The sequence below is a fragment of the Mus caroli genome, unplaced genomic scaffold, assembly GCF_978045245.1.
Source record: "Mus caroli unplaced genomic scaffold, Mus_caroli_1 scaffold_7, whole genome shotgun sequence".
Taxonomy (NCBI): domain Eukaryota; kingdom Metazoa; phylum Chordata; class Mammalia; order Rodentia; family Muridae; genus Mus; species Mus caroli.
The window spans coordinates 39824862-39848245 of NW_028227262.1; the positions used below are offsets into that span (position 1 = coordinate 39824862).

At 44.0% G+C, this 23384-nt stretch overlaps 2 protein-coding genes across 2 annotated transcripts in view; both read right to left on the bottom strand.

Moving 5' to 3' along the window:
- Positions 1-17134, bottom strand: part of Edem1 (ER degradation enhancing alpha-mannosidase like protein 1) — a 31369-nt gene extending 14235 nt beyond the window's left edge. The window contains exons 1-5 of the mRNA XM_021165114.3: positions 15393-17134; positions 7709-7781; positions 3388-3491; positions 1922-2093; positions 134-317 (exon numbers count right to left, since the gene is read on the bottom strand). Coding sequence (XP_021020773.2) covers positions 134-317; positions 1922-2093; positions 3388-3491; positions 7709-7781; positions 15393-16312 — 1453 coding nt within the window. The 5' untranslated portion in view covers positions 16313-17134. The remainder of the gene's footprint in view (positions 1-133; positions 318-1921; positions 2094-3387; positions 3492-7708; positions 7782-15392) is intronic.
- Positions 17135-21056: 3922 nt separating this feature from the next.
- Arl8b (ARF like GTPase 8B) overlaps positions 21057-23384 on the bottom strand; it is a 42095-nt gene continuing 39767 nt past the window's right edge. Inside the window, exon 7 of the mRNA XM_021164831.3 lies at positions 21057-23269. Coding sequence (XP_021020490.1) covers positions 23220-23269 — 50 coding nt within the window. The 3' untranslated portion in view covers positions 21057-23219. The remainder of the gene's footprint in view (positions 23270-23384) is intronic.

Below are 23384 nucleotides of genomic sequence, written 5' to 3' on the forward strand. Positions count from 1 at the left end.
TGCACCAATGGCCTTTGGATTTTCAGATCCAGTGGTACAGGGAAGACGAAGTACTGTGCAGAGCTTCAAGGAAGGAGGAGAAAAGGGGACCAAAGGCTGTAGGAACCAACAGATAGCAGAGGGGGACTCCCACCTAGTAATCCTGTATCGTTGCTCCGCAGGTTCCAGAGGGCTTTCACAGCTCGTCTGGCAACCCACTCAAAAGTGGAATCCCCCAGCAGCCGGCTCAGAATCCCAAATTCCACCAGGAGAGAACCGGCCCCCGCTGTGCAGGTCTCATTATTGCTGTCAGGAGGAACACCTGTCTTCAGATTCACCTGCAGTGGGAAGAATCAAAGGCGGTGTAGAAACCCTAAGGGTGTTAAACAACGACCCCAGCACTTGAGAGGCCAAGGCAGAAGGGTCATAAGTTGGAGGCCAGCCTGACTACAGAGCAAGTTCAAGGACAGCCTCAGCTCACAGCAAGCTCTCAATTAAAAAAAATAAGAAAGAAAATTATAGCAAAACTTAAAAATTCACCGTGCTGAAAAGTTACACCATGAGTATGACACTCAGCTAATGACCCAGGCTCACTGTGACTCAGTCACCACTTGTCATGTTACACACAGTAGGAACAGAGTCTGTCATCTTATTATGACATTACTCATAAACCATCTCTTTCTGCCAAGTGTCCTTCAAGATTACAGAAGCACCAAGCTCAAAGGTGTTCTGAATACAAATGTCCCTCAAAGGCTCATGTATTTGAACAGTGGGGCTGTTGCCTGAGTTTAGAGAACCTCTAAGAGATACAACCTTGCTGGAGGAAGTACATCAATGGGAGTTAGTGGGCTTTGAGGGTTTATAGCCTCATCCTACTTCCTGTTCACTCTTTCTACTTCCTGTTCACTCTTTCTGCTTCCTGTGTGAAATAAGACCAGTCAGTTCCTGCTCCTGCTGCCTGTGCCAGTCCTTCACTGACATTTCCAACTCTCCCTCTGGAGCCATCAGCTACACTACACTCTTCTGTTAGATTGCTTCGGGTCCTGGTGTTTCATCACAGCATCAGATATAACTACCATGAGGCTACACACAAATACAAGCTATAAATGGCTTCTAAACTTCAAGGAATGTCTAACAACTCCTCAGCAAACACAAACAACTGGTAGACTGGGAAAGAGGCAGCAGATCAGCCCAGTATGACAGTCAGTTACATCATGGAGAGCCTGTGGTCTGGCATTTCTCCCTGCTTACCACGAAGGCTCACACAATTCCTACAGGAGTTATTTGGCTTACTAAAATCAGATGCCACAAATATACAATCTCACTTTAGCATCTAATTGGCTGTTTCTACAGGCTTCACTTACAGGCATTTGAAGCATTCAAATGAACATTCACTGAGCTCTTCCAACACATGAGGATCTTTGGGAAATATATCCAAGTCAGAAATGAAGAAACATTCTCTATACTGTCTAGTAAGAGAAAATCAAACCACACATGAACAGTGAACATGGTTCTTCAAGGCAAAAGGCTAACTGCTCTATTACTGTGTGTCTAGCACACAGAAGGTACTCAGCAAATGCTGAAAGAAGTTTTAAAAATTGATATTATGGGGTGAAAGAGATGTGGTTAAGAGCACTGGCTGTTCTTTCAGAACACCAATGAAGATTTTTTAGAAATGACATTATGTTTAGGACCAAATCCCCTCCAAGGACATAGCTCCCTTCTTAAACCCAGGCCCATCCCTTTTATAAGTCTTAATTCAAGAACACAATGAACTGTGAACCACAAAGGAGCAAGGCAGCCAGATCTGGTAACTCATGCCTGCAATGCAACACCTGGAAGTCTGAGGCAAAAAATCCACAAGTTCAAGGCCAGCCTGAGCTACATGGCACAAGACCAGTTCTCAAAAACAGCAAAACAATGAAACAAACCTGTCACTTACCCGAGGATAGGGGATCCCTGTCTTGGTGTTTTCAAAGGCTGGAAGGAGCCGCACAGCCAAGTCATGGGCCATGTACAACAATTCATTATCATAATCTTCAATTGTCATGTCACCAAAGGGCTGTTTGGAGTCAGTTATTATTCTGTGAGCAGAAAGGAGGCTTCCCAGAACCCTAAGAGCAGGAAATAATAATAATTGCAACATCAACAACAACAACAACAACAACAAAAGCATGTTCTTACAAGTGTACAGAATCCGGTTTACAAAGAAAACCTGACTCTACTTTTCAGGATCCAAGCTGCCTGGAGCAGAAGGACCTGACTCAGCATCTTCCTACAGTCCTCTCTGGCTCTAAGTAACTGATTCTCAGCTCACTGCACTGCTGACGAAAAGAAGGGGAATCAGTCATTCAAGACAACTGAGGATACCACCTAAAGCTTTAACGTCTTAATCTTAGGGCATTAAGAAGAGGAACCAGGGCTGGTGAGATGGCTCAGTGGGTAAGAGCACCCGACTGCTCTTAGGTCTGGAGTTCAAATCCCAGAAACCACATGGTGGCTCACAACCATCCGTAATGAAATCTGACTCCCTCTTCTGGAGTGTCTGAAGACAGCTACAGTGTACTTACATATAATAAATTTTAAAAAAAAAAAAAAAGAAGAGGAACTATGTAACTTCTGCAGGTCTGACTGCCAGGAGACTGATGAACCGCCCCCTTGTGTGGTGAGACAACGTGGGGAGGGAAATGAAAAAGTGGGAGATCCTAAGAAACAGAAGGCCACCCTTTTAGATTTATGGCCTTGTATATATATATATAAATGTCCCATTGCAATTGTCTAAAAAGGACTGCAACGTTTTTCAAACAAACAATTTATCTTTTTCTTGTTTTAGAATAAATAATTTCATAACTTCAATTTCAAGGTTCAAATCTGGATCTGGATTGCTGTGTAGCAATATAATTTTATTAAAACAGAAAAAGAGTCAACGTTTCACCTTAAAGATATTCAGGCACAAAACTGGGTATAGGCTGAATCCACCATATTTAGCCATGAGTGGGTAATAAATGATAACCATACAAGAAGAAAAGACATCCAAAGAGCAAGCAGTGGGTTTTTGCAAGTGGAGAGATGCAAAACTCCATTAAAAACATGAATGAGGTTCTGGAGGCAGTAAAGGAGGAAATGGAGTCCGTGGAAGTGCATCTGTTATGTACCCACTATGTAAACACTATGTGTTTCTGTGCAGTTCAAACTGTGATGTCATACATCAAAACTACAAGTTCCCATAAATACTACACTAAAATGAACATAAATAATACACGTGGAGTGGAGTCCATACCCATGCGGACTCTGGTGAAAATACCCTCAGGGGAATTAAATCCCTTACCTACACACACACACACACACACACACACACACACACACACACACACACGAAGTCTTCAATCATTTCCTGTGTTACTTTACCTTATCGTAGCTTCGAAGACCTGGACTGTGGAATCCTTGTCAAATGAAACAGTGTTGATCACTAACTTGACTGCCTTCTGGAACTCGGATGAATTTCCCATTATCTTTAAACAGAGGAACACAAAACATTACAGCAGCTTGAAATTGACACTGAAGTGGCAGCCAGCTGCTGTGTCTATGTGTCTGTACTGCCCATGGCATTGCCACAGTGGGACTAGAAACCAAAAAGTCATTTCTCACATGCTACTCCAGGACAAAGAGCAAGCCTGTGTCCTACCACTCTCTCAAGGGTCCAATCTCCAAGTGGCACAACTGTGTGAACAACACGCACAGAGTCAATCCCTGGGATGTCTGGTCTTCCCACTCCCCTCTCCTCCAAGCTCTGAGCTGACCTATATTTACAAGGTAGACAGTTACTAAAAAGTTGTGGAATGGGAGAAAATAAGTCAGAAAATTAAGTAAGTCCAAGACATCTGCAAACCTAATTGATCTTGCTTTCCATACAGACGTGTGAGGATTCTGAGAAGCGGTGTTAATAAAACAGCATCAATCAGTGACGTAGGCCTTGGGAACTGGTTCTGGGGGTAAAAGTGCTTGTCATGCAAGTCTGGTTGATGACCTGAGTGCAGGTCTCTGAACCCATGTAGAAAGACAGCAGTTTGCCCTCTGATCTCAACGCCAAACACACAAACATGTACACACATGTACAGAAAAATAAATGAGTACTTAAAATATAAAAACAAAATATACAAACTATCAGTTCTATGACTAATTTAAAAATTAAGGCTACTATGAGACATGTGTAGATACAATACCACAGTGTGCTATTCCCTTCTGAAAGGACAAAACCGTCACAAAATGCTATAGTTTAACCGACATGGAAATGATCTGATTTCAATCATATTTTAAAACCATTTTTCTAAGGACACACACATATATACCAGTAAATAAATAAGTGGAGAAATGGATAATAACATCAAGGAGAAATGATTCTTCAGACATTCCTCCTTTGGGGTGTGCCTTATTTCTTACAATACTGATTGCTATATGTTTCTCAAGTCATATTTGCTTGGGTATAGAGCAGACTCAAACTTTCTGTTTTCAATTTTCCTTTTTAAAAGATCATGCAATCTTGTTCTGGTTGTGTGCAATGATCAGGAGACTCTTTTCCCCTAGGGGTTCTTACAGCTTATCTGCAAACATCTGTTGAAAATGCTAACAAAAAAGAGAAACCTCAACTTAAGGAACACATGAGAACTAAGCCAACACACTAGCATGTTCAAGACCAGCTATTCTACTCTGAAAAACCGCAGAAATAGGTCTGTTTCCTCACAGATGGTCTCCAAGAACAGCATCTGGTACACCTGCAAGGTTAATATGATCTCAGATCAAGCTGGGGAAGGTGATGAAATCTAGGCACACCAAAGTACACCCTGTAAGGTGCCTCATTAGATAGCCAGTGAGCACAAAGTAACCAGGGCTCAGAATTGCATAGGCCTGAGAAAGGCTGGAGAGGACAGAGGAGGGGCATCTCAGAATCTTGAAAATGCTGAAATACAGTTCCAACCTCTAACTTCAGCACTCTGGAGGCTGAGGCATAAAGATGGTCACCAGTTGGAGACTCTGCCTCAAAGAACAAAATACTCACCTCATGTGTGCAGAGTCCCAGTCCACCAAAAGAAACAAACATGCACACATGCCTATAAGCACATCACTTCAGGCTGAGGCAAGACTGCTACAAGGTTAAGGCCTTCCTGAACTTTATTGTAGAGACCCTATCTCAAAACTTAAATAAATAGGGCCAGGAAGATGGCTCCGTAAATAAGGCTACTTGCTACCAAGTTTGACAACTTGAGTATGATCCCTGGAACCCAAATGGTAGGAAAGAACTGACTCCTACAAGCTACACAAGCTGTCCTATAACCTCCACCGACAGGCTGTGTCTGAGTACACACACACATATAAGTACTAAATAAACGTTCTTAATTTGTTTAAATAACTTCTTTACCTCAACATAAAAATTAAATAAATAAAATGTTATTGTGTGACGTGGCTCTCTAATAGTCAGAATTTCTCCAGTTTGTTTGAGAACTATATTATTCAAGGGGATACCCTTAAGAATAGATTTTGGACAAAATAAGGTTAGAAAATATTCACTTAAACAAAAATCTGCAGTCCTACTATGTACCACTTACTGTCAAGTGTGGAGGAGAATACAACAAATAGGAATGATAGCATCTCTGCCCTTAGTAAGCAAGGGGGTAGAGACATAATGGATGAACAGGAGTGCTCGGGAGGCTGAGCTTGCTTAAGCTGCACATGCATCTCTTGACTCTCCTTTCCCACAGCCGGCGACTCAGCCTCCCTCTCACAGCTCCAGTGTTAGCACTAATTACGCTACATTTACTTGTCTGGGCACATTCTCAGAAGTGATGGTGGAGACTTAATGGAGCAGCAATCACTTTAGAAGGAAATACTGGGAAACTGAAAGTGCTCTGCAACTAGAGCCTAGAAGGAAACCCAACAGCCTTACCAGAACCAAGGCCCAGTCCTCTTTCTGCGATCCATAAAATGAATGCATACAACATTACCTCCAGCTCTTTCCAAGTCCTGCAACTCTACTACTAGTAAAACACAAGACAATCATGGTATAAACTTAGCTACCTTACCCAACTCCAACTCCTACCTGACAGCTTTAAACATTTCTTGGTGACATTTAAAGGAATCAGATAAATTATTAAATACAGGACTTGATATAAGATTTAATGGCTTTCTAATGGTAAAGACTTCTCAGAGAGAACAGAGGAGAGTTTGTGAAATTACTAAGGAGACTGCAGAACACTGGGAATATCCCCTGGAACCCATGCTCTGTGGTTCTATGCCATGAAGCACATAAGAGCCTGACACGTCCAGTATGGCTTAACAGAACATGTCTTACATTTATGTTTCAAGGTCTCCAGCTTCCAAAGGTCAATGAGGGATGCCAAGGGATGAGGAGTGTAAAAGCAGGACGCAGCTTGGTAGACCTCATCCGTCATAAACAACAGCCAACACCAAGAAGCAGGAAATAACAGAAGTCTACAGAGATGGCCACGTGCATAGGAAGGCACCCTGCACAGACACCCCTGAGAAGTCAGTAGCTAGAAGCATTTTAGGGTAGCTTCTGACCCTGAAATCTTCGGATTTTGTTCTTGAAGTACTGTGTTATAAGCTAAAGAGAAGAATGGCAGATTCCTAAAAAGGAGCTAACAGAAAATGACCCTTCAGAATGAACCGTTAGGAGAGATCCTTCCAGCTAAAGCCATGATTTAAAGTGAGAGTGCAGTTAGGAGAGAGAGATGTGTGTGCGGAGAAGGACGGGGTCCTCAAAGGAGAGACTGGACCATAAAGTTGCAGAAAACAAGCACAAGTTCTGATTCTTAAAGGCTCTTAGGGTTTGGGGCAAGTTTCATACTTCATAATATAGCTTAGTGTGGTCTATGTACAGGGCACAGAGAGAGGCACTTAGGAGGAGAAGCCACTGAGAGGTACAGTATCCATTTTTTGTTTGTTTTTTTTTTTTTATAAACTCTGTCCAAGAGAGAAAAGGTGGCAGGAAGGTGTGACCTGATTTCTGGAAGAGAGAGACATAGAGGCTAGAAGGTGCATATAGTGGTTGGAATGAGAAATGGGCCTGTAGGCTCATGTACTGGAACACTTGGTCCCCAGTTGCTGGTGCTGTTTGGGGACCTTATGGGACCTCTAGAAGGTACAGTCTGTGGAAGAAAACATGACTGAACATCAAGCCTCCTGATCTGGCCACCATGCCATGCCTTTCCACCACTGAGGGCTACCCTGCAGAACCGTTAAGCCAAAATAAACTCTTCTCCATAAACTTGCCCTTGGCCCTGGTGTTTCATCACAACAGGAAAGTAGCTAATACAGCCTGTGATCTAATTGTTCCACCTCCCAGGATACATAGTTTTCACTGTTTGTCAGAGTTTGAGCAAAGACGAAATCTCAGGTCATCTGACACCTTCTTCGGTTCCTAATTTGAACTAAATAGTAACTAAATTCCCCAGACTCCGTTAGGACATAGTATAGCTAAGGGGAGGAAAAAAAGTTTTCTAAAAGCTAGCCATGCATTTCTTCTCTACCTTCAAAGGAAGCACACATGTCCCCTCACAGCCTTCCCATAAAGGTCTTTAAAATAAAACTCATCAAAGTCTTCTGCGTACAGCATTGCCCCGACCCCATTCCTAGGGACATGAAGACATGCAATAGGGCCCCACCCGCTGCATCTTACTTCTCTTAATTAAAGAAGAAAAGGCTGGGCACTTACTGCCAGTGTATCCAGGGCATCAACCAGAGTCAGAGAGTAATTCCCTAGGACATCATTGATGTTCAGATTGGAACTGAAAAAGAAAGAAGTAAAATTAAACAAAGGCACTCTTCATCAAAAGTGAAACAGAAAAACGACCATAAAAGGAAACCCTCATGAGAAACTAGAACTGTGCTTATGATCCAGAAAGCAGCTGTGGGCAGACGGCAGGGTAAATAAGGCCTCCTCTCTCAAGAGCAGCAGCCTGTGCTCACAGGAGGAGCAGCTGCAGGACAGCAGAGACATGGATAGAGCTGTAGTTAGAAAACCCAAGGGGATGCCAGAGATGGACAAGTCACTCACTCTCGGAGACAGACTGTCAGCAATTCCAGATCTTTAACCCTGTCTAACTTCAAAACTCTTAATTTCACAATCATTAGGAACTGCAGAGGGATCCTGCCAGATGACCTGGTATTTCTTCACTGCTCAAACTATGACACAATGAAAACTAATGCATCTGGGAAGGTTGGGCAAACAGTGAAAAGGACCTGGTGTAGCTGAGATTCAGATCACGACTTCACTGACTGTTCACTGCCCTATTACCACAAAGCCAGAAAATTGTTACAGAGGTTCATAGGAAAATAAAATGATAGTAAAAGAAGGAATAAGTCAACTACTTAATGATCTCATTTGCTAGAGACCAACGTAAGAAAGCCCTTCTTTCATTTCTAGCCACAGCCTCACTCACATCTGGCGTCCTCCGTCTTCTCTGCATGCCACCTGCCCTGGCACATCTCAGGGTCCCTGCCCTACTTCCTCCCTATGAACAACTTTTAAGGGCAGCACCCCACAGTTCTGGATGGCCTGGTCTGCTGCATCTCTCTAGAAGGCCTCTTGGGGCTGCTAAGATGACTCGCTGAGGAAGGCCCTTGATGCTGACTCTCAGAACCAGAACCCAAATGGTAAAAAGAGAGCACTGACTCCCACACACTACCCTCACCTGTACACAGCACCACAGCATGCATGTGTGTGCGCGCACACACACACACAGCCCTGGTGGGCTTCATTCAGCATGAAATGGAACTTACATGAGGAAGCAAGCATAAACAGCTTCCGCATCTGACCCCTTTTATTTGGACCTTCCAGTGCTTCTCTTTTGCGTGTGCTGGGCACTTAATGGAGGACAAACAATGGAAAGCAAAGAACAAGTGCCCAGAGCGGGTTCTGTAGGAATCACAGCAACCCAACAGCATCACTGGAAAACTGCACTTCTTTCTTTTACTTGATTCTCTAAAAAAAAAATTGACATGATGCCAAAGGTGCTCTCAGGGTGAGCATTATGGATTCAGGTCTCTCAGAGGCAGGGCCAAGCACACAGGATCTGCCAAGGGTTGCAGGGGAGTCAAAGCAGACAGCCTCACATTCAAGTCCTCAAGAACACTTGGCTGGGTTTAAATATTTAACTACAGGCCTATGCTGCTCAGAAACAGAGAGCTCCAAACACTCACCTCACCAGAAAACCCCATTTTGCTTAGCATCCCAACTGATAGGGCTGAACAAGAACCCCATTATCACCTGGCATTAGGCCTTCTCCTGAGTTATCCCCTAATCTATGGAAAGTGGCACCCTCCACAGCTGCCCAGGGCCCATAGTAGGCACTAGTAATTGTTAGCAACCATGTTCCTTTCCATGTTTACGGTGCTTTTTCTCTTAGTCCACACATAGAAGGGACAATGCTCAACTATTGAAGAGCTGGGTTCACAGCCACTGGTAGACCGCTTGCCTCGAATGTTAAGACCCTGGGTTTGTAACTTCACACTGACCTTCCCCTCAAAACGATAAATCCTCAATAACATTAGCCAAAGAGTCAGTAACAGCTGGCAACTGTTAGCAGAGTAGGTTTTCTTTAAAATGTATTTGTAATAATTGTGATAGTTCTACTCTAGTCAGAAAATCCACTTACAGATCTAGAATGTTCACAAGAGCATTTTGAAATCTTTCTACCAAATAATACCAGCACTTAGAAGACTAGGGCAGAAGGGTATCAAGTTCTTTGATTACACAAGACCACAACTCAGAAAAAAAATTAATAACAGAAATTATCAAAATAGGAAGAGAGTAGAGAATGAGGGAAAAAAATAGATTCAATAAAACACCCGGTCCTGGCCCAACAGCATAACATTGTCCTGCTTCCATCTGTCAGCCCTTCCAACAGAACACAGCTCCGCTCCTGGACATGCTTATTGTAGTCCTGTCTCACCCAACAGCTCTTGAGGAAGTCAATCTTTCAGTACAAAAGTCAAGAGTACAAGGGGTCCCGTGTAAGCAGCTGGTAAAATCTCAACTTCCTCCAAAGTCATTGCACGTGAATGAATGCTCAATTCATCCCTGCAATTCGTCCAAGGTGACACTTGGTTCTCACTACCTCTAAACAAACAGAAGAAGGAAAGAAGAGGAGGAGAGGAGGAGGAAAAGAGGAAGAGAACAAGGAGAAGGAGGGGGAGGAGAGGAAGAATAAGATGGTGGAGAAGATGATGGCCTCAGTGCCTGCTTGAAAATCTTTGACTGTGTAGCTAATAAAATCAAGCAAAGGTGTTGTGGGGAAAAGTGCTACATTTACTCAACCTGTAAGGGATGGTCGGAAACTTTATCTGTTCTGTGTGGGCAGAAAGATAATACAACAAATAGTGCCTGCACACTCAAGGACTTAGTAATCCAGAGAGAAAGAAGGACGGGACAGGAAGGTAAATACGGTGCTCAATTCTCAAACAAAGTTAACGCCAGAATGGAGGCTCACCAGAAAGGGGTCAAACCTGAAAGGAGCAAACCAGGAGAATGACCTACCCCAGCTTAAGCAAGCCTTGAGCCCGACTCATAAAGATGTCTTTAAGAGAAATTCTAAGAGGCCACACCTCACAGACACACACACACACACACACCTGCATGAGTGTGAAGGTGTTCACATTTCTTCAGGTAAGAGGTCTGAGTAGGATTCTGAGTGTTCAGCTGTCTCTCTCCATCTTACTCCCTAGAGACAGCGTCTCTCACAGACCCTGGAACTCACCAGATAGCCAGCAAACCCCAGCAATCCTCCTGACTCCACCCTAGCCAGTGTTTGGGTTGGGTTACGAAAGAGTAGCCACACCCAGATTTGTAGGAGCTTGCTATGGAAATCTAACTCAAGTGTTCACACTTTCATAGTGCCCTCTTACCCAATTACCTTAGCCCCAGCCCAAGGCTGAGAGTGTGGCATTCTGATCGGGAGTGGGGAGGCTTCATTCCGAAGCACGTCGTTTTCCAAGGGAAACCTACCTAACTAGCACTTAGATAAGTGGCTATCTTAAGCTAGATATGTCTGGGGACCAATATTTTATCTGTTCACTTGGCATTTTCTTTGTGTTGGGAGAATATGGCTTGGGGAGTTAGCTGGATCAAGCACAGTCCCAGTTGTCATCCACGGGATCACAGAAATATCTACATTTATTTACTCAAAGGTTTGAATTTGGATTCTACAACCCAACAGTACATGGAAGCTAGATAGAGACTGGCTAGTTTTATAGGGTTCAAGATCCATTTACTTCACGTTAACTCAACACTGGGTCCGTGTCTATCAAGATAAGCATCAAGAGGATGTGACTAAAGAAACAACACAGCCAGGCATGCACCCTAACACCGCACTGAGGATACAACGAAGGCTGTTCAGCAGAGGTCACCCGCTGCCACCTATTTAGTCTGTGCTACACGAGACCCTGCCTTAATGAACGGATTTAATTTTTTTTTTAAATCCTAAAGACATTTTCTGGGCATGGTAAAAGTGTACCTTGTAATTATTGTGGGTGGAGGCAGAAGAATCCTAAAGATTTGAGGACTCTTCCTCAAAACATTTTTATCGTTGTTACTTTACTCGTTGGAGCACTAGTATTGAATTAAGGACCTCCTACACACTAGGCAAGTACTCTACCACTGAGATATATCCCCAGACCTCAAAATAAAATTTTACTTTGTGTGTGTATAAATGTGCATGTGCGTGCATGTGTGCACGTGTGTATGAGCATCCACGGGGAGGCTAGATCTGGAGGTCGGGTTATGCGTGGTTTTGAGTACTAAAAACAAATTCCAGCCCTCTGTAAGAGGAAGAAACAAGCACTTTTCACTCCTGAGCCATCGCTCCGGCCTGCAAAGGCTAATTTTGAAAAGGGCCAAAAGGTAGCTTAGTAGCAGACCACTTAATTTGGAATGGGCAAGTCTCATTATCAGTAATAAAAATATTTAAGACTTTCCCCCCCACATTTTATTTAGGAAATGTATTCAACAAAATGACAAAGCACAGGCCTGAAACACTCTGAAAAATACCAAAGCATGAGAGAACTATACCGTATAGAACAGGGACAGGAAAAAAAAAAAAGAAGTTAAGCTTTCTGTTCCTTGTTGGCCAGCATGAGTCAAGGCCACAAAGTCCCAGTGCTCTCTCACAAAGGCTTGCCAACCACAAGTCAAATGCCCCAAAGTGCTAGACATCATCCCAGTCAGAGACTGGACTTCAACTTGTACAAACTGCCAGTGTATAGGCAAAGCAAACCACAAATTATCATAGGTCTCAAAAAAACAAACAAACAAACAAACAAAAAAAAAACCAACCCTACATCCCCCAAGATGCCACTGGGACCAACTTTAACTAACCACCATCACTTCACTTTGTCAAAGAGCCCCAACCCCCACCACTACACACGGACATGGTAATCATTTCAAGAGACCCTGTCTACCCTCTCTCCTTCCTATGACACTGAAGGCACTGTCTAAAACCTGTAGTTACTTTAGATTCCAAATGATGAGAACAATTACCTATGAGGCAGTATAAGCAAGTCATCTTACAAGAACTGGCCCCTCAGTTAGGCAATGACAACTAGGAACAGAGTAACACTATTCCTAGTTAACAGGCTCACCTTGTAAGACCTGAGCTGTTACCATAATGGCCAAGACCATAAGTCGGCCCGGACTGCTTAGCTTTCTTAATCTCTCATACTCTGCACCAATCCTTCCTCTACTTGGTCGTAGGGCTCATGGCAGGTCCCTGAATCCCAACTCAAGGGGAGCAGGACCCCTGTATTTATACCTCTTCCCAAGAGGTTAATTAAGACTCTTTACTCTGCCTTGTGTCAGTTAATTGTCTCTTTAATTGGTACCTTGGGATGAGTGGCCAAGCCTGGCTCATTAGGGCAGCTGGAGCTTTTAATGGAACACTCCTGGTTACGTTAGGAACCATCCTTAGCATGAAAGGAAGACAGAAAGACTAACAGACCAGCAGACCAAAGGAAGAAGGAAAGAAGAGATTATGGGACAGCCACTTTCCAAAGAAGCCCATCCATCAGCAGAGCAGTTCCTAGTCCAGAGAAAAAGAAGAAAAGAGAAAGACAATGAGGTATACTGGACGGGGACATAGCTGATGCTGTGCTTAAGGTTCAGTTGGGAATGGCCCAGAAATGCCCTGTAAAATATTCAAGGGAGGTTAAGAGTGGTCATCTACAGATGTTCAAACCTTTTCTGTGTCTTGGTGTCAACTGTCAACCTTTGATTGACTTTTGGTACACAAACAAAAATACTGTCTTTGTAAAATAATAATTCAAAAACATCCAAAATAGGTATATGCTTAAGTTGCAGCTACATGAAGGAAGGAAGGAAGGAAGGAAGGAAGGAAGGAAGGAAGGAAGGAAGGAAGGAAAAGAAAGAAAGAAAGAAAGAAAGAAAGAAAGAAAGAAAGAAAGAAAGAAAGAAAGAAAGAAAGAGAGAGAGAGAGAGAGAAAGAAATGTGCTGCCATATGGACAGGAACTGGCAGAAAAGATCTACTAAAAATAACTAGTGGGATTTTTCAGTTTCCCCTCTCAGATTTAATGAAATTTGTTCCCACAAGATAAAGAAAGGGGAGAGAAAAGGAGGGGAAGGAAAAGGAGGGGAGAAGAGGAGGAGAGGGAAGAAGGGGGAAGGCTGGAATTGAAGAAAACAACAACCTTAGGTATGGAGTCTCTCCTGTGTCTCTTAGGAGTGAGACATCTCATTCCCTTCCTATCATCCCAAAAAGGGCCGATGTTACTTCACAAAACTATATAGTCTCCCCTCCCCCAAAGAAACTGGGAGAAAATACATTTATATAAAAGACTGAAATTTAGCCGGGTGTGGTGGTGCATGCCTTTAATCCCAGCACTCCGGAGGCAGAGGCAGGCGGATTTCTGAGTTCGAGGCCAGCCTGGTCTACAGAGTGAGTTCCAGGACAGCCAGGGCTACACAGAGAAACCCTGTCTCGAAAAACCAAAAAAAAAAAAAAAAAAAAAAAAAAGACTGAAATTTAGCTCAGCTATAAAGAACTTCATGTGTTCAATTCTCCCACACTGCTGAAATAAAGTAGGAAGGTTTTGGTTTAGTTGTTGTTTTGTTTTGTTTTTTGTTTTACAACATATACAAAGGCTGACGTGTATATCTATACATAGTGCATCAGTCTGCTACAACTATGAAAAGACCCAGGCCCTCTGTGTGAGATGCTCCCTCTTAAAGCTCATCGGGCTGCAAATTCAGACACAAATCTACAGATAACCAACCCACTTTTTATAGCTCTTCCTGCCCTTTTAGAGTACTAGCTAGCTGTGTGTGGGAGTCATGGAGTGTGAGTAGAGGTCAGAGGACAACTCCGGGAGTCTCTTCGAGTCTTTCTCCTTCTTCCATGTGGGTCCTGGGGAACCAAACTCCCGTCTGATTGGCACACTGCCAAGAGCCCTTACTGGCTGAGTCATCTCATCAACCCTTAGCTTTCCCTTTTTGAAACTAAGAATCCTTCCCGGCTTCCATCAGGTAAAGGAAAATGCACGTGCCAGATGGCCAAGGGTGTCCATATAGAATGCCAAGACAACGAACAACCCAACAACTCCACTGCCATCTAAGGAGAGGGAAACACGACAGTCACCAACCAGCCTGACTGGGTCTGTGGCAACGCACACCCTTCAGGGAGGAGGAACTTGGCTGGGTGTCCTGCTGTCTTGGACTTTGAAGTCCACTCGAGTAACCCCGGAACTCCACCTTCCCATACGTGGCTAGTGGGTTGCGAGGACTGGCTGACCTTCTGACAGCACCATCACCCCACTGGTGTTTAGGATGGTACCAAGGAATGACGGTGTCAGTCAACTCTGCGCTTAAGAAATCATCCTTCAAGTATCCAGATCGCCAATCTGGGCCAGGCAACTACCATTCCTGCCAACAAGCTCCCCTCAGTCTAGGCTGCGGCCCCTGGAAAGGAGAAACACTTAACGCCTCATCCCAATCCGGGTGTCCACCTCACTAGATGGCCCCTTTCTAGGAACCCGCTCCTTAATCTTCATATTAAAGCTTTGGGTGTGGCATTCTGATCAGCAGTGGGGAGGCTTCGTTTTGAAGCGGAGTTTTCCAAAGGAAACCTATATAACCAGCACTTCGATATGTGTCCATCTGGAGCAAGGGACACTGTGATTGTCCCTTCCGGTCTCTGGGACTCAGTTTCCCCATCTGCAACAGACAATGACAGGGACAGCTGTCCTGAAGTTTGGAGGGTCAGGGAGAATCAAGGGGATGGCAGTCCACTGGGGTAAGGAGAGGAGGAACCTCGGACTACAGCGGACCTTAAAGACCCTGGTGTGTTCTCAGGGACCCGGAGGGGCGGAAGGCAGCGCGCGGGCTACTCACGGGTCTCCGCGGTCAGGCCCCCGGCCGCGGCAGTAGATGGGGTTGAGCTCGTCCTGCGGAAAGGCGTGCGCCATGTAGTTGTCATAGCCGAAGACGAACATGCCCCGCGCCAGGTCGCGCATCTGGGCACGCAGCTGCGGCGGGAAGGCGCCGCTGTAGCGCCGCTCGTATTCGTCCGGGCCGCAGCCACCGCCGCCCAGGGCATAGCCCCAGTGCGCCGGGCCGCACACGCCCGGTCCCGGGGTCGGTCCGGTCTCTGGTGGGGTCTCAAGCCGCCCCTCCGTCCCGCGTCTTGGCCGATGAAGCCAGGCCGGGCCTCCGGGCGGACCAACTGGTCCCGAGCCGTCCGGGTCCCTCAAGCGCTGGAAGCCGAAGCTGAGCGGAAACCGCTGGTAGAAGCCCATGCTGGGCCCCAGCCCGAAGACCAACCAGAGCACCGCATGGAGGCCGAGGCGCAGCAGCACCAGCCCCAGGACGAGCGCTCGCCATTGCATGGTCGCGCGTCCGCCGCGGGCATTATTTTGAAGCGCCGGGCGCGTCCCCAGCCGACCGCCTCCCCGCGCGTCCGCCGGGAGCCCGCTCACTTCCCCTTTAAGGAACTCCCTCGTGACGCACCAGGAACTGGTCCATTGTCCCCCGCCCCGCGGACCGGCCCGGCCCGCCAGGCCCCGCGTTCGCCCTCCGGCCGCCCGGGATTGGCCTCGACCGGCACGGCCTCGAGAGGCGCGGCCGGGGACTCCCTCCGGCTCTATAGGCCGCCCGGACTGCAAGGCCACGCCCCGCCACTGGGCCACGCCCCCTGGGCGGTTCCGAGTCTGGTCTAGCTGGCGTGGCGAGCCTAGGTCGCTCTGGCTTTTGGGGATAGAACTTCCAGCCAATAGGAGCGCGGCACGGGGGCTCCAGGAGCCGGACACATACATGGCCTCTGACCCGCCCTAGCCCGGGTCAATGGTGTCCCTGAACAGAAGATGGATGGGAGAAAGCCCGTCCAGGTGTGGAGTAGTAGGTGTGAGAAAGGTAAGGGCCAGGGCCTTTAGGCAAAGGAAGTACTTACGAATATCTAGGAAAGGTTTTTAACTTGGTGGGAGTGGGACTCCCTGGTCCAGACCACACGAAATGTCCAGATTTTTTGTTTTGTTATTGGAACGCCTAACTTGGAAAAAAACATTCATAATACTTCTAAAATACTCCAAGATCACATCCAATCCCAACAAGGCGAGAAGGGGAACTAACACCAGATCATTTTCATCAGAACTATTTAAACATCTTTTCCTGGCAGTCCTATCATCTCATCGCAGTGCTAGGCAAAGGCGACCTTGGAAATGTAGGGCAGATTGGGGGTTTAATCCCTTCTAAGTACTAATTCCTACAATTAAGGTTACTGATTTCGCTTTTTAAGGGCTGTGGCTTTCAACACTTGGAGTGCCTGAATAAGTTTTGCCTTTCCTAAGATTACACCCTGTGTCTATCAAACTTGCAAAACATAAAAATAAAAAAATTGCGGAAGTAACGAAATCAGTAATGCCTGTCACCAACCTGAAGGCAATGACAGGGAGGACTTAGGTAAATCCTGGGACATTCTCCTTCCATTTTGGGGTCAGAATAGTCCCTGCAATGTGATAGGGTACAACAGAGCAGCCAGCAACAATTTAAGTTCTTTGGGTTGGGAGAGCTTATTTTATGATACTCAAAGGCTTGAGCAGTATACAAAAAAAGAGAAAGAAAGAAAGAAAGAAAGAAAGAAAGAAAGAAAGAAAGAAAGAGAAAGGAAGGAAGGAAGGAAGGAAGGAAGGAAAAGAAGAGAAAGAAAAGAAAAAAGAAAAGAAAAGAAAAGAAAAGAAAAGAAAAGAAAAGAAAAGAAAAGAAAAGAAAAGAAAAAAAGGAAAGGAAAGAAAGAAGTTACTGGACTGGATAAACTTGTATAAGACCAACTGATTCCAGTTCTTGACACGGAACAACTAGTTTCTGCCTCCCTGGAGCTAACACAAACTGAAAATGAACATTAAAGCTATGCTTTGTTTCCTCCGTAAGCTACTTCTGTGCAAATTTTTGCTGAAATTTAGCTTGCACTCTAGTCAGCTGTCAGCCACTGATGACAGCAACTGTTCTCACATTACAGAAAAGCCCTAATTTTAAACGACGAGCCTAATAACCAGAGAAAACCAGCTAGTTTATGAAAAACGCTTTTCATGGAACAACTGACAATAAGTGCCGATAGAACAGGTTTTCAGGACACTAGCATGTATTCCTATTTTATCTTCATTTAAAAAAAAAAAAACTAAAGATGGAGTATCTGGGACTGTTCCTTTAGACTGAGATTACTCAGATTGAATGTAGCTGATGAAATTGAGACAACTCTATCTAATCAGAATATCCAGCCTTAAATATAAAAACAAATTCTGAGACAGGATCTCACTATGTAGCCCCAGTTTGTCTCCAACCTGTAATCCTCCTGCCTCTGCTCCAAATGGAATATTATGGGAAGGTTTGTGACAAGTTCCTCCAAATACATAGACATTCTCACAAGAGTACCTCAGGACTAGCATGAAAAAGTCACTTTCGTTTTAGGTACAGCTTTACCGTGCAGCTCCAAAGAGACAGCTGAGAATCTAGTCAGAATCCTGCCTTGTAACTGTAGCCTTGCTAAGTTAGTTTCTGCACCTGTTTCCCCTGCTGCAAAATATTCCCCACTTTTAAGACATGAACAATACTTACCACAAACTCTCTCATATACTTACAAAAACAAAACAAAAACCCAACAAACAAAAACTTGTAGTAGTAGGCCCTGCTAATAATGATATGAAGAAGAAAATAAACTGGTATGCTGCCAGGCAGGGGTTACTTTTATGTGAGTGGGACCAAGACAATCTCTTGTGAACTGTTAATTTCTGAAACAAGTAACGTTGCCTATTAAAAGTTAACTTATTCAGCCAGGCATGGTGGCTAACACTTTTAACCCCAGCACTTCACAGACACAAGCAGGTAGATTCCAGTGAGTTTGAGGCAGCCTGGTCTTTTTAATGCCTGAAGTCCTCCACAGGATGCTAAGGCAGGACTGCTTTGAGACCAAAAGACTAAGACAGTTGAACAGCACAGTGAGTCAACTGTCCCAAAAATAAACAAACAAATGATAGTGAGCTTCCTTGCCCTCCCCCAGCCCTCCTGTCCCACAAAGGGAAATCAACTTAAATGTTCGGTCTCTGAACTGTGGCAAATGGTGTAACAGACAATAGCAATGTGAATTTCATTTTGCAGAATGGGAATTGAAATGTTATAAAAATAGATACAAAGTTAAAAGACAAAGAAACAGAAAACCCATTATATGGGACATACTGTGTAACAACTGAGGGCCTACCACTGTCACAGATGAACTGACTGGCTACTGTTCTGCTTCCCATGTCAAAGGGAAGCCAGAGAGCTACTTGGCTCCCCCCACCCCCTTATTTTTTGAAAGGAAGAATTAGTTCTAAGTGTCCCAGGTTTCTCAAAAGCTGAAATGAATTCTTCCTGAGCCTACAGCAGCTACAAGGTGTTATTATTAGTTCTAAACAGCTTTGGAGTAAAAGGGCATACAACTGTAAAGGCCTTTCCAAAAGCATAAGCCTGTAGGTTTTAAGCCTTTCATCCACGTCACTGCATCGTTCTGTAAACTGTGATGATTAGCCCTTACACTACATTAAAACAAAGTGGAGGAAATAAATATTTCTGTATTTTCAAGTAGATGGCATATAAAAAACACTTAACATAGTCACTAGGCAAGTGGTGTGTGTGTGTGTGTGTGTGTATGCGTATCCTCACCTCTAGTATACCACAATCACTAAGAAACTGGGGTGGGAATCCTCACTGGATAGACTGGAAAGCCATCAGCAACTCACCAGGGATACTACCAGTTAATGAGAAGGAAAAGGGGGCATTCCCCCAAGTGCCAAGATGACACTCTTCGAAATCAGGCTACATTAGCATGTTATACTGAAACTTCTGCACCACATTCCTTCCTTTTGGCAGTGACCCCAGATACTGCTTACATTGACTCTACTCGTTGCATTCTATCTAGAATGTCACTGACCTGTTTATGTTTCCCCATGACACACAGGAGGCATCAATAACAAGGGCACCCACTTTTATTAATAGCTCAATTTTAAATAGAACTCTCTGGAGGATATTTACCAACAGGAAACACCTGCCAACTTGTAGAAGAACAACTTAAGAGGAAGTCTGTAATGCTCCCAATTGCATGACTAGTTTTCTCCTTAAGTCTCCTGACTCACAAGTGTGCACTGCTGAAAGAACACTCAGTTTTCGATAAAATGATATTTTCAAACAACAAACATGATGGACGGTCGGTCTCCTCACAGTGGCACGTTTTCAGAGTCCTTGGCCAGCAGGGTGTTACAGATTGGTATCTTCTGGACCTCGTTTAGGCTCCACCCTCCAGACCTTCTGAGAGGATGAAGTTACCAAATCAATGTCAGATGCAAAAGGAAGTCACTTTCCCAGACAAAGTGCACTAAAGCAGCCATGCTCCAAAACACCCAATTTATGTATCAGAGTCAAAAAGACAAATTTTAGAAATCTGTTCTGAGCCACACACCCATCATCCCAGCACTCAAGAGGCTGAGGAAGGAGGACCCTCAGTTTGAGTCCAGCCTGGGATACAAAGCAAAACCTTTTAAACAACCACTTTAAAATAATAAACTTTCCATTTTTGAACTAACCAGACTCACATTCCTTATTACCATGGATTTCACAATAGTAAATTCTTGTGAAAGGTATGCCAAATCACACACTCAGTGACAGAGAGTGACAGTATGTACGACAGCCTAACTTATTTAAATCATTTCTACAATGGCTCATTTCAAAACTCAATATAGCTTATAATCCAGATGATAACAATATTAGCTTCGGAAAAATCAGTATTTTTATTTCTTCATGTGTTTGGTGAACATGCCTGTGTATGAATATTCCCATGTGTGTGAGTATGGAGCTCCATATGCACACTCGTATGCACACTCGGAGCTCCAGGGCTTATGTTGGGTATCTTCCTCAATCATTTTCCTCCTTAACTACTGAGGCAGTGTATCCTCAGAAGGAAACAGAGCTCTCTCACTCAGCTGGTCTAGCTGGCCACATTGATGCCTCCCTCTCTACCCTGCCAGAATCCACAGTCCTGGGATTACAGACAAACCACACTGTGGGCCTAACATCTACTGCCGGGGATCCCAACTTCAGTTTAGGAGGCCAGTGCTTTATCCACTAAGCCATCTCCTTAGCCCCCAAACAGCATGTCAGAGGATGAAAATATTTGCTCTCTGAAGTAGACATGTTTGAAATTTCTTAATTATGGCTTTTTTTTTTTTTTTTAAGCTGGGATGTAGCTCAGTGGTAGAGGGCTTCCCTAGCCTATGCAAGAGCCTAAGTTCAGTTTCTGGCAGTGTAATTTTTTTTTAAAGAAACTGGATGATAAAATTCTTTACTTGCCTCCACCATTTTAAAGTCCTAGACTTGGGGCTAGAAGAGAGTGTGTGCTTGGTGACATTAGAGTGCCCAGCCAGCATTAGTGAAGATAAGACTCAATCCTCAGTACCGGCCCACCAAGTGCCACTCAATGTATATGTAATAGAATCCTCTCCAAGCAAGAGAGAAGGGAGGGGACCATGGTACCAATTCTGTAGACACTGTAAAAGTTTATTTCTAGTTCATCCCATCAACACCTCGGACAGCTGAGGCAACAACCTTCCAGCACATGGTCTGTGGAGCCCTTTCCATAGTGATTATTTTCCCATTTGAGTCCAAAGGTCTGCATCTTCCATCATGATACATTTTAAGGTAAAATTGTCAATGCAACCCTCAAAATGCAAGTTTATTGAATAAAGCTGAGAGGAGCAGTAAACAGACAAAAAATGCATCCACACCTAAATAAAAAATTTACGTATTTACAAAGTTCAGTAACTGTTAGGTTTTCACATGCAGAGGTTATGCACAGGAAAATGTTGGTAGTAGCTTTTAGATGTCCTGAAATGCTGGAAAGCAATGGAAAGACACATAAACAAATTAAGGTTTCCATAGGTCAATTAACAAGAACTTATGCAGTCCCCGCTTAGTTAAACATTCTGGTTCCAATCCCTCCTTTTAGGCACAAGCAAGTTGCCACATTCTTTGAAATGGTTCACAGTGACCATTAGTCATGTTGGGCTACAGGAGCAAAGTTTAAATATCCCTTTATTCAAACCACCCATCCAATTCAGGAAGAGTGCAACCTGCCTCCGTGACTAAGAAGAGAACTTTACAGCCCAGGTTCTACTCAGTAAGAATGTGAATGGAGAAAGCAAGTAGTGTCTGTGCAACACAGTGCAGTTATCTGTCCAGAATGTTCTTAAGGCCGTGGCAGTCTATAAATTAAAACGGTACTCAGTAAAAGAGCTTCCTACTGACTACACCTGGAGTGCTCAACACATCTGAATATGTACTGTTGACATAGGTGCTGCTTAACAGAGAGACAAATCACACACAGTGTGAGCAACACATAAGCAGGTGGGAGCATGGGGTCTATCTACTACATCGGCATGAGTATCAATTTACAAGTCAACCAGTATTAATATGTCCCTTTATGTACGTGGAGATCACTAAGCTACAAAATATGTTCATTGTAAGTTTTTGTACAGCTCTGTATCATAGCAAACAATAAACAGCATTGGTTCCTCCGTTCTCTGTGTGGCCGATCATCAAACAACCTGTAGACATTGCGCATGATTACATTAGATAAAGCAGGCAGGTCTAGAGTTGTCACAATCAGTAAGTCTAGTGGCACCAGTGAAAAGAGTGCCAAACCTTACATTGGTAAGAAAAAAATAAGAATTTGTTTGTAAGTATCCTTTGTGCTGAAAGTCAACTTCATGACTAGATATAAAAAGTCAGGAATTAAGGGTGTCATGCAGCAGCACGGGGTGGGTGCCTGGAGACAAAGAACAGACGTGGATTCATATGAAGTCGGACATTCTTAAAGGGTTTTATTACGTTAGCTGGAATGCTCTAAATTCATGAAAGCTTTTGAAAAAAAAAAATCTTCAATTCCCATCCCTTTAAAAAAGTGTGTTAAAAGGGGAAAAAAAATAATGATCTGGACAGATAGAAAAGAGCATGCTGTCACTCCTCCCACCTCCCCAGATGCTATCTGCTGACAAAGGAGTTTCAGAAAGCAGAAAGTTTTTTAAAATTCACCAGGTAGGAAATCTCCAGTGTAAGGAAGCCACTATTCTGACCCGGTGCCTTGTTAACTCTGACAGACCAATTATTCCTACAGTATAAGTCTACATTTCACATGCATATGTGAGATGGGATAAACAGTATGTCCATATCCCACATCAGTCAGGCTTAAAGGTTTTCTAAATACTGTGGGTGGCACTAGAAATTCCATGCTGCATCAAGTCCATACCAGTAGTAGAAGCTACTGGACTCTGTAATGAAATAGGTAGACATTTACTGAAAACCAATACAAAAATCTGGCCCAGAAAGACCAGAATGGTAATATGCAATTTTCTTAATTAAAATGGTCAAAAATGTGGGTGTTTAAAATAGAAAGGAAAGAGGCCTCAACACACTAGACACGTGTATGAAGCCTTTTAGTGTGTGCTGACTTTTATCATGACAACTCCAGCTGATTTGCTATTAAGGATAGGAATACACATCTTCAGCAGTGCACATGAGAAATAAACTCTGAAAAAGGCAATTTCTTGGGTTTAGGAAGGACCATGTTCTGGGAAGTACTTCAGAGGAACGACAGGAGTTCTAAGGTTAGAGCCAAGGGGACTGGAAGACGAAGAAGAGGTCTCAGCTTCTCCGGGATTTTGAGTGTTGAATAAGCCACTGAAGTGTGATATCTAAAGATGGGGAAAGTGAGAGTTAGGAAATCAGCATTAAGAAATAAACACATGATACATTAAATACTTAAGGTGCTAGGTCTCTTCTGCATGTGTACTGCATTGCCTGAGTTTC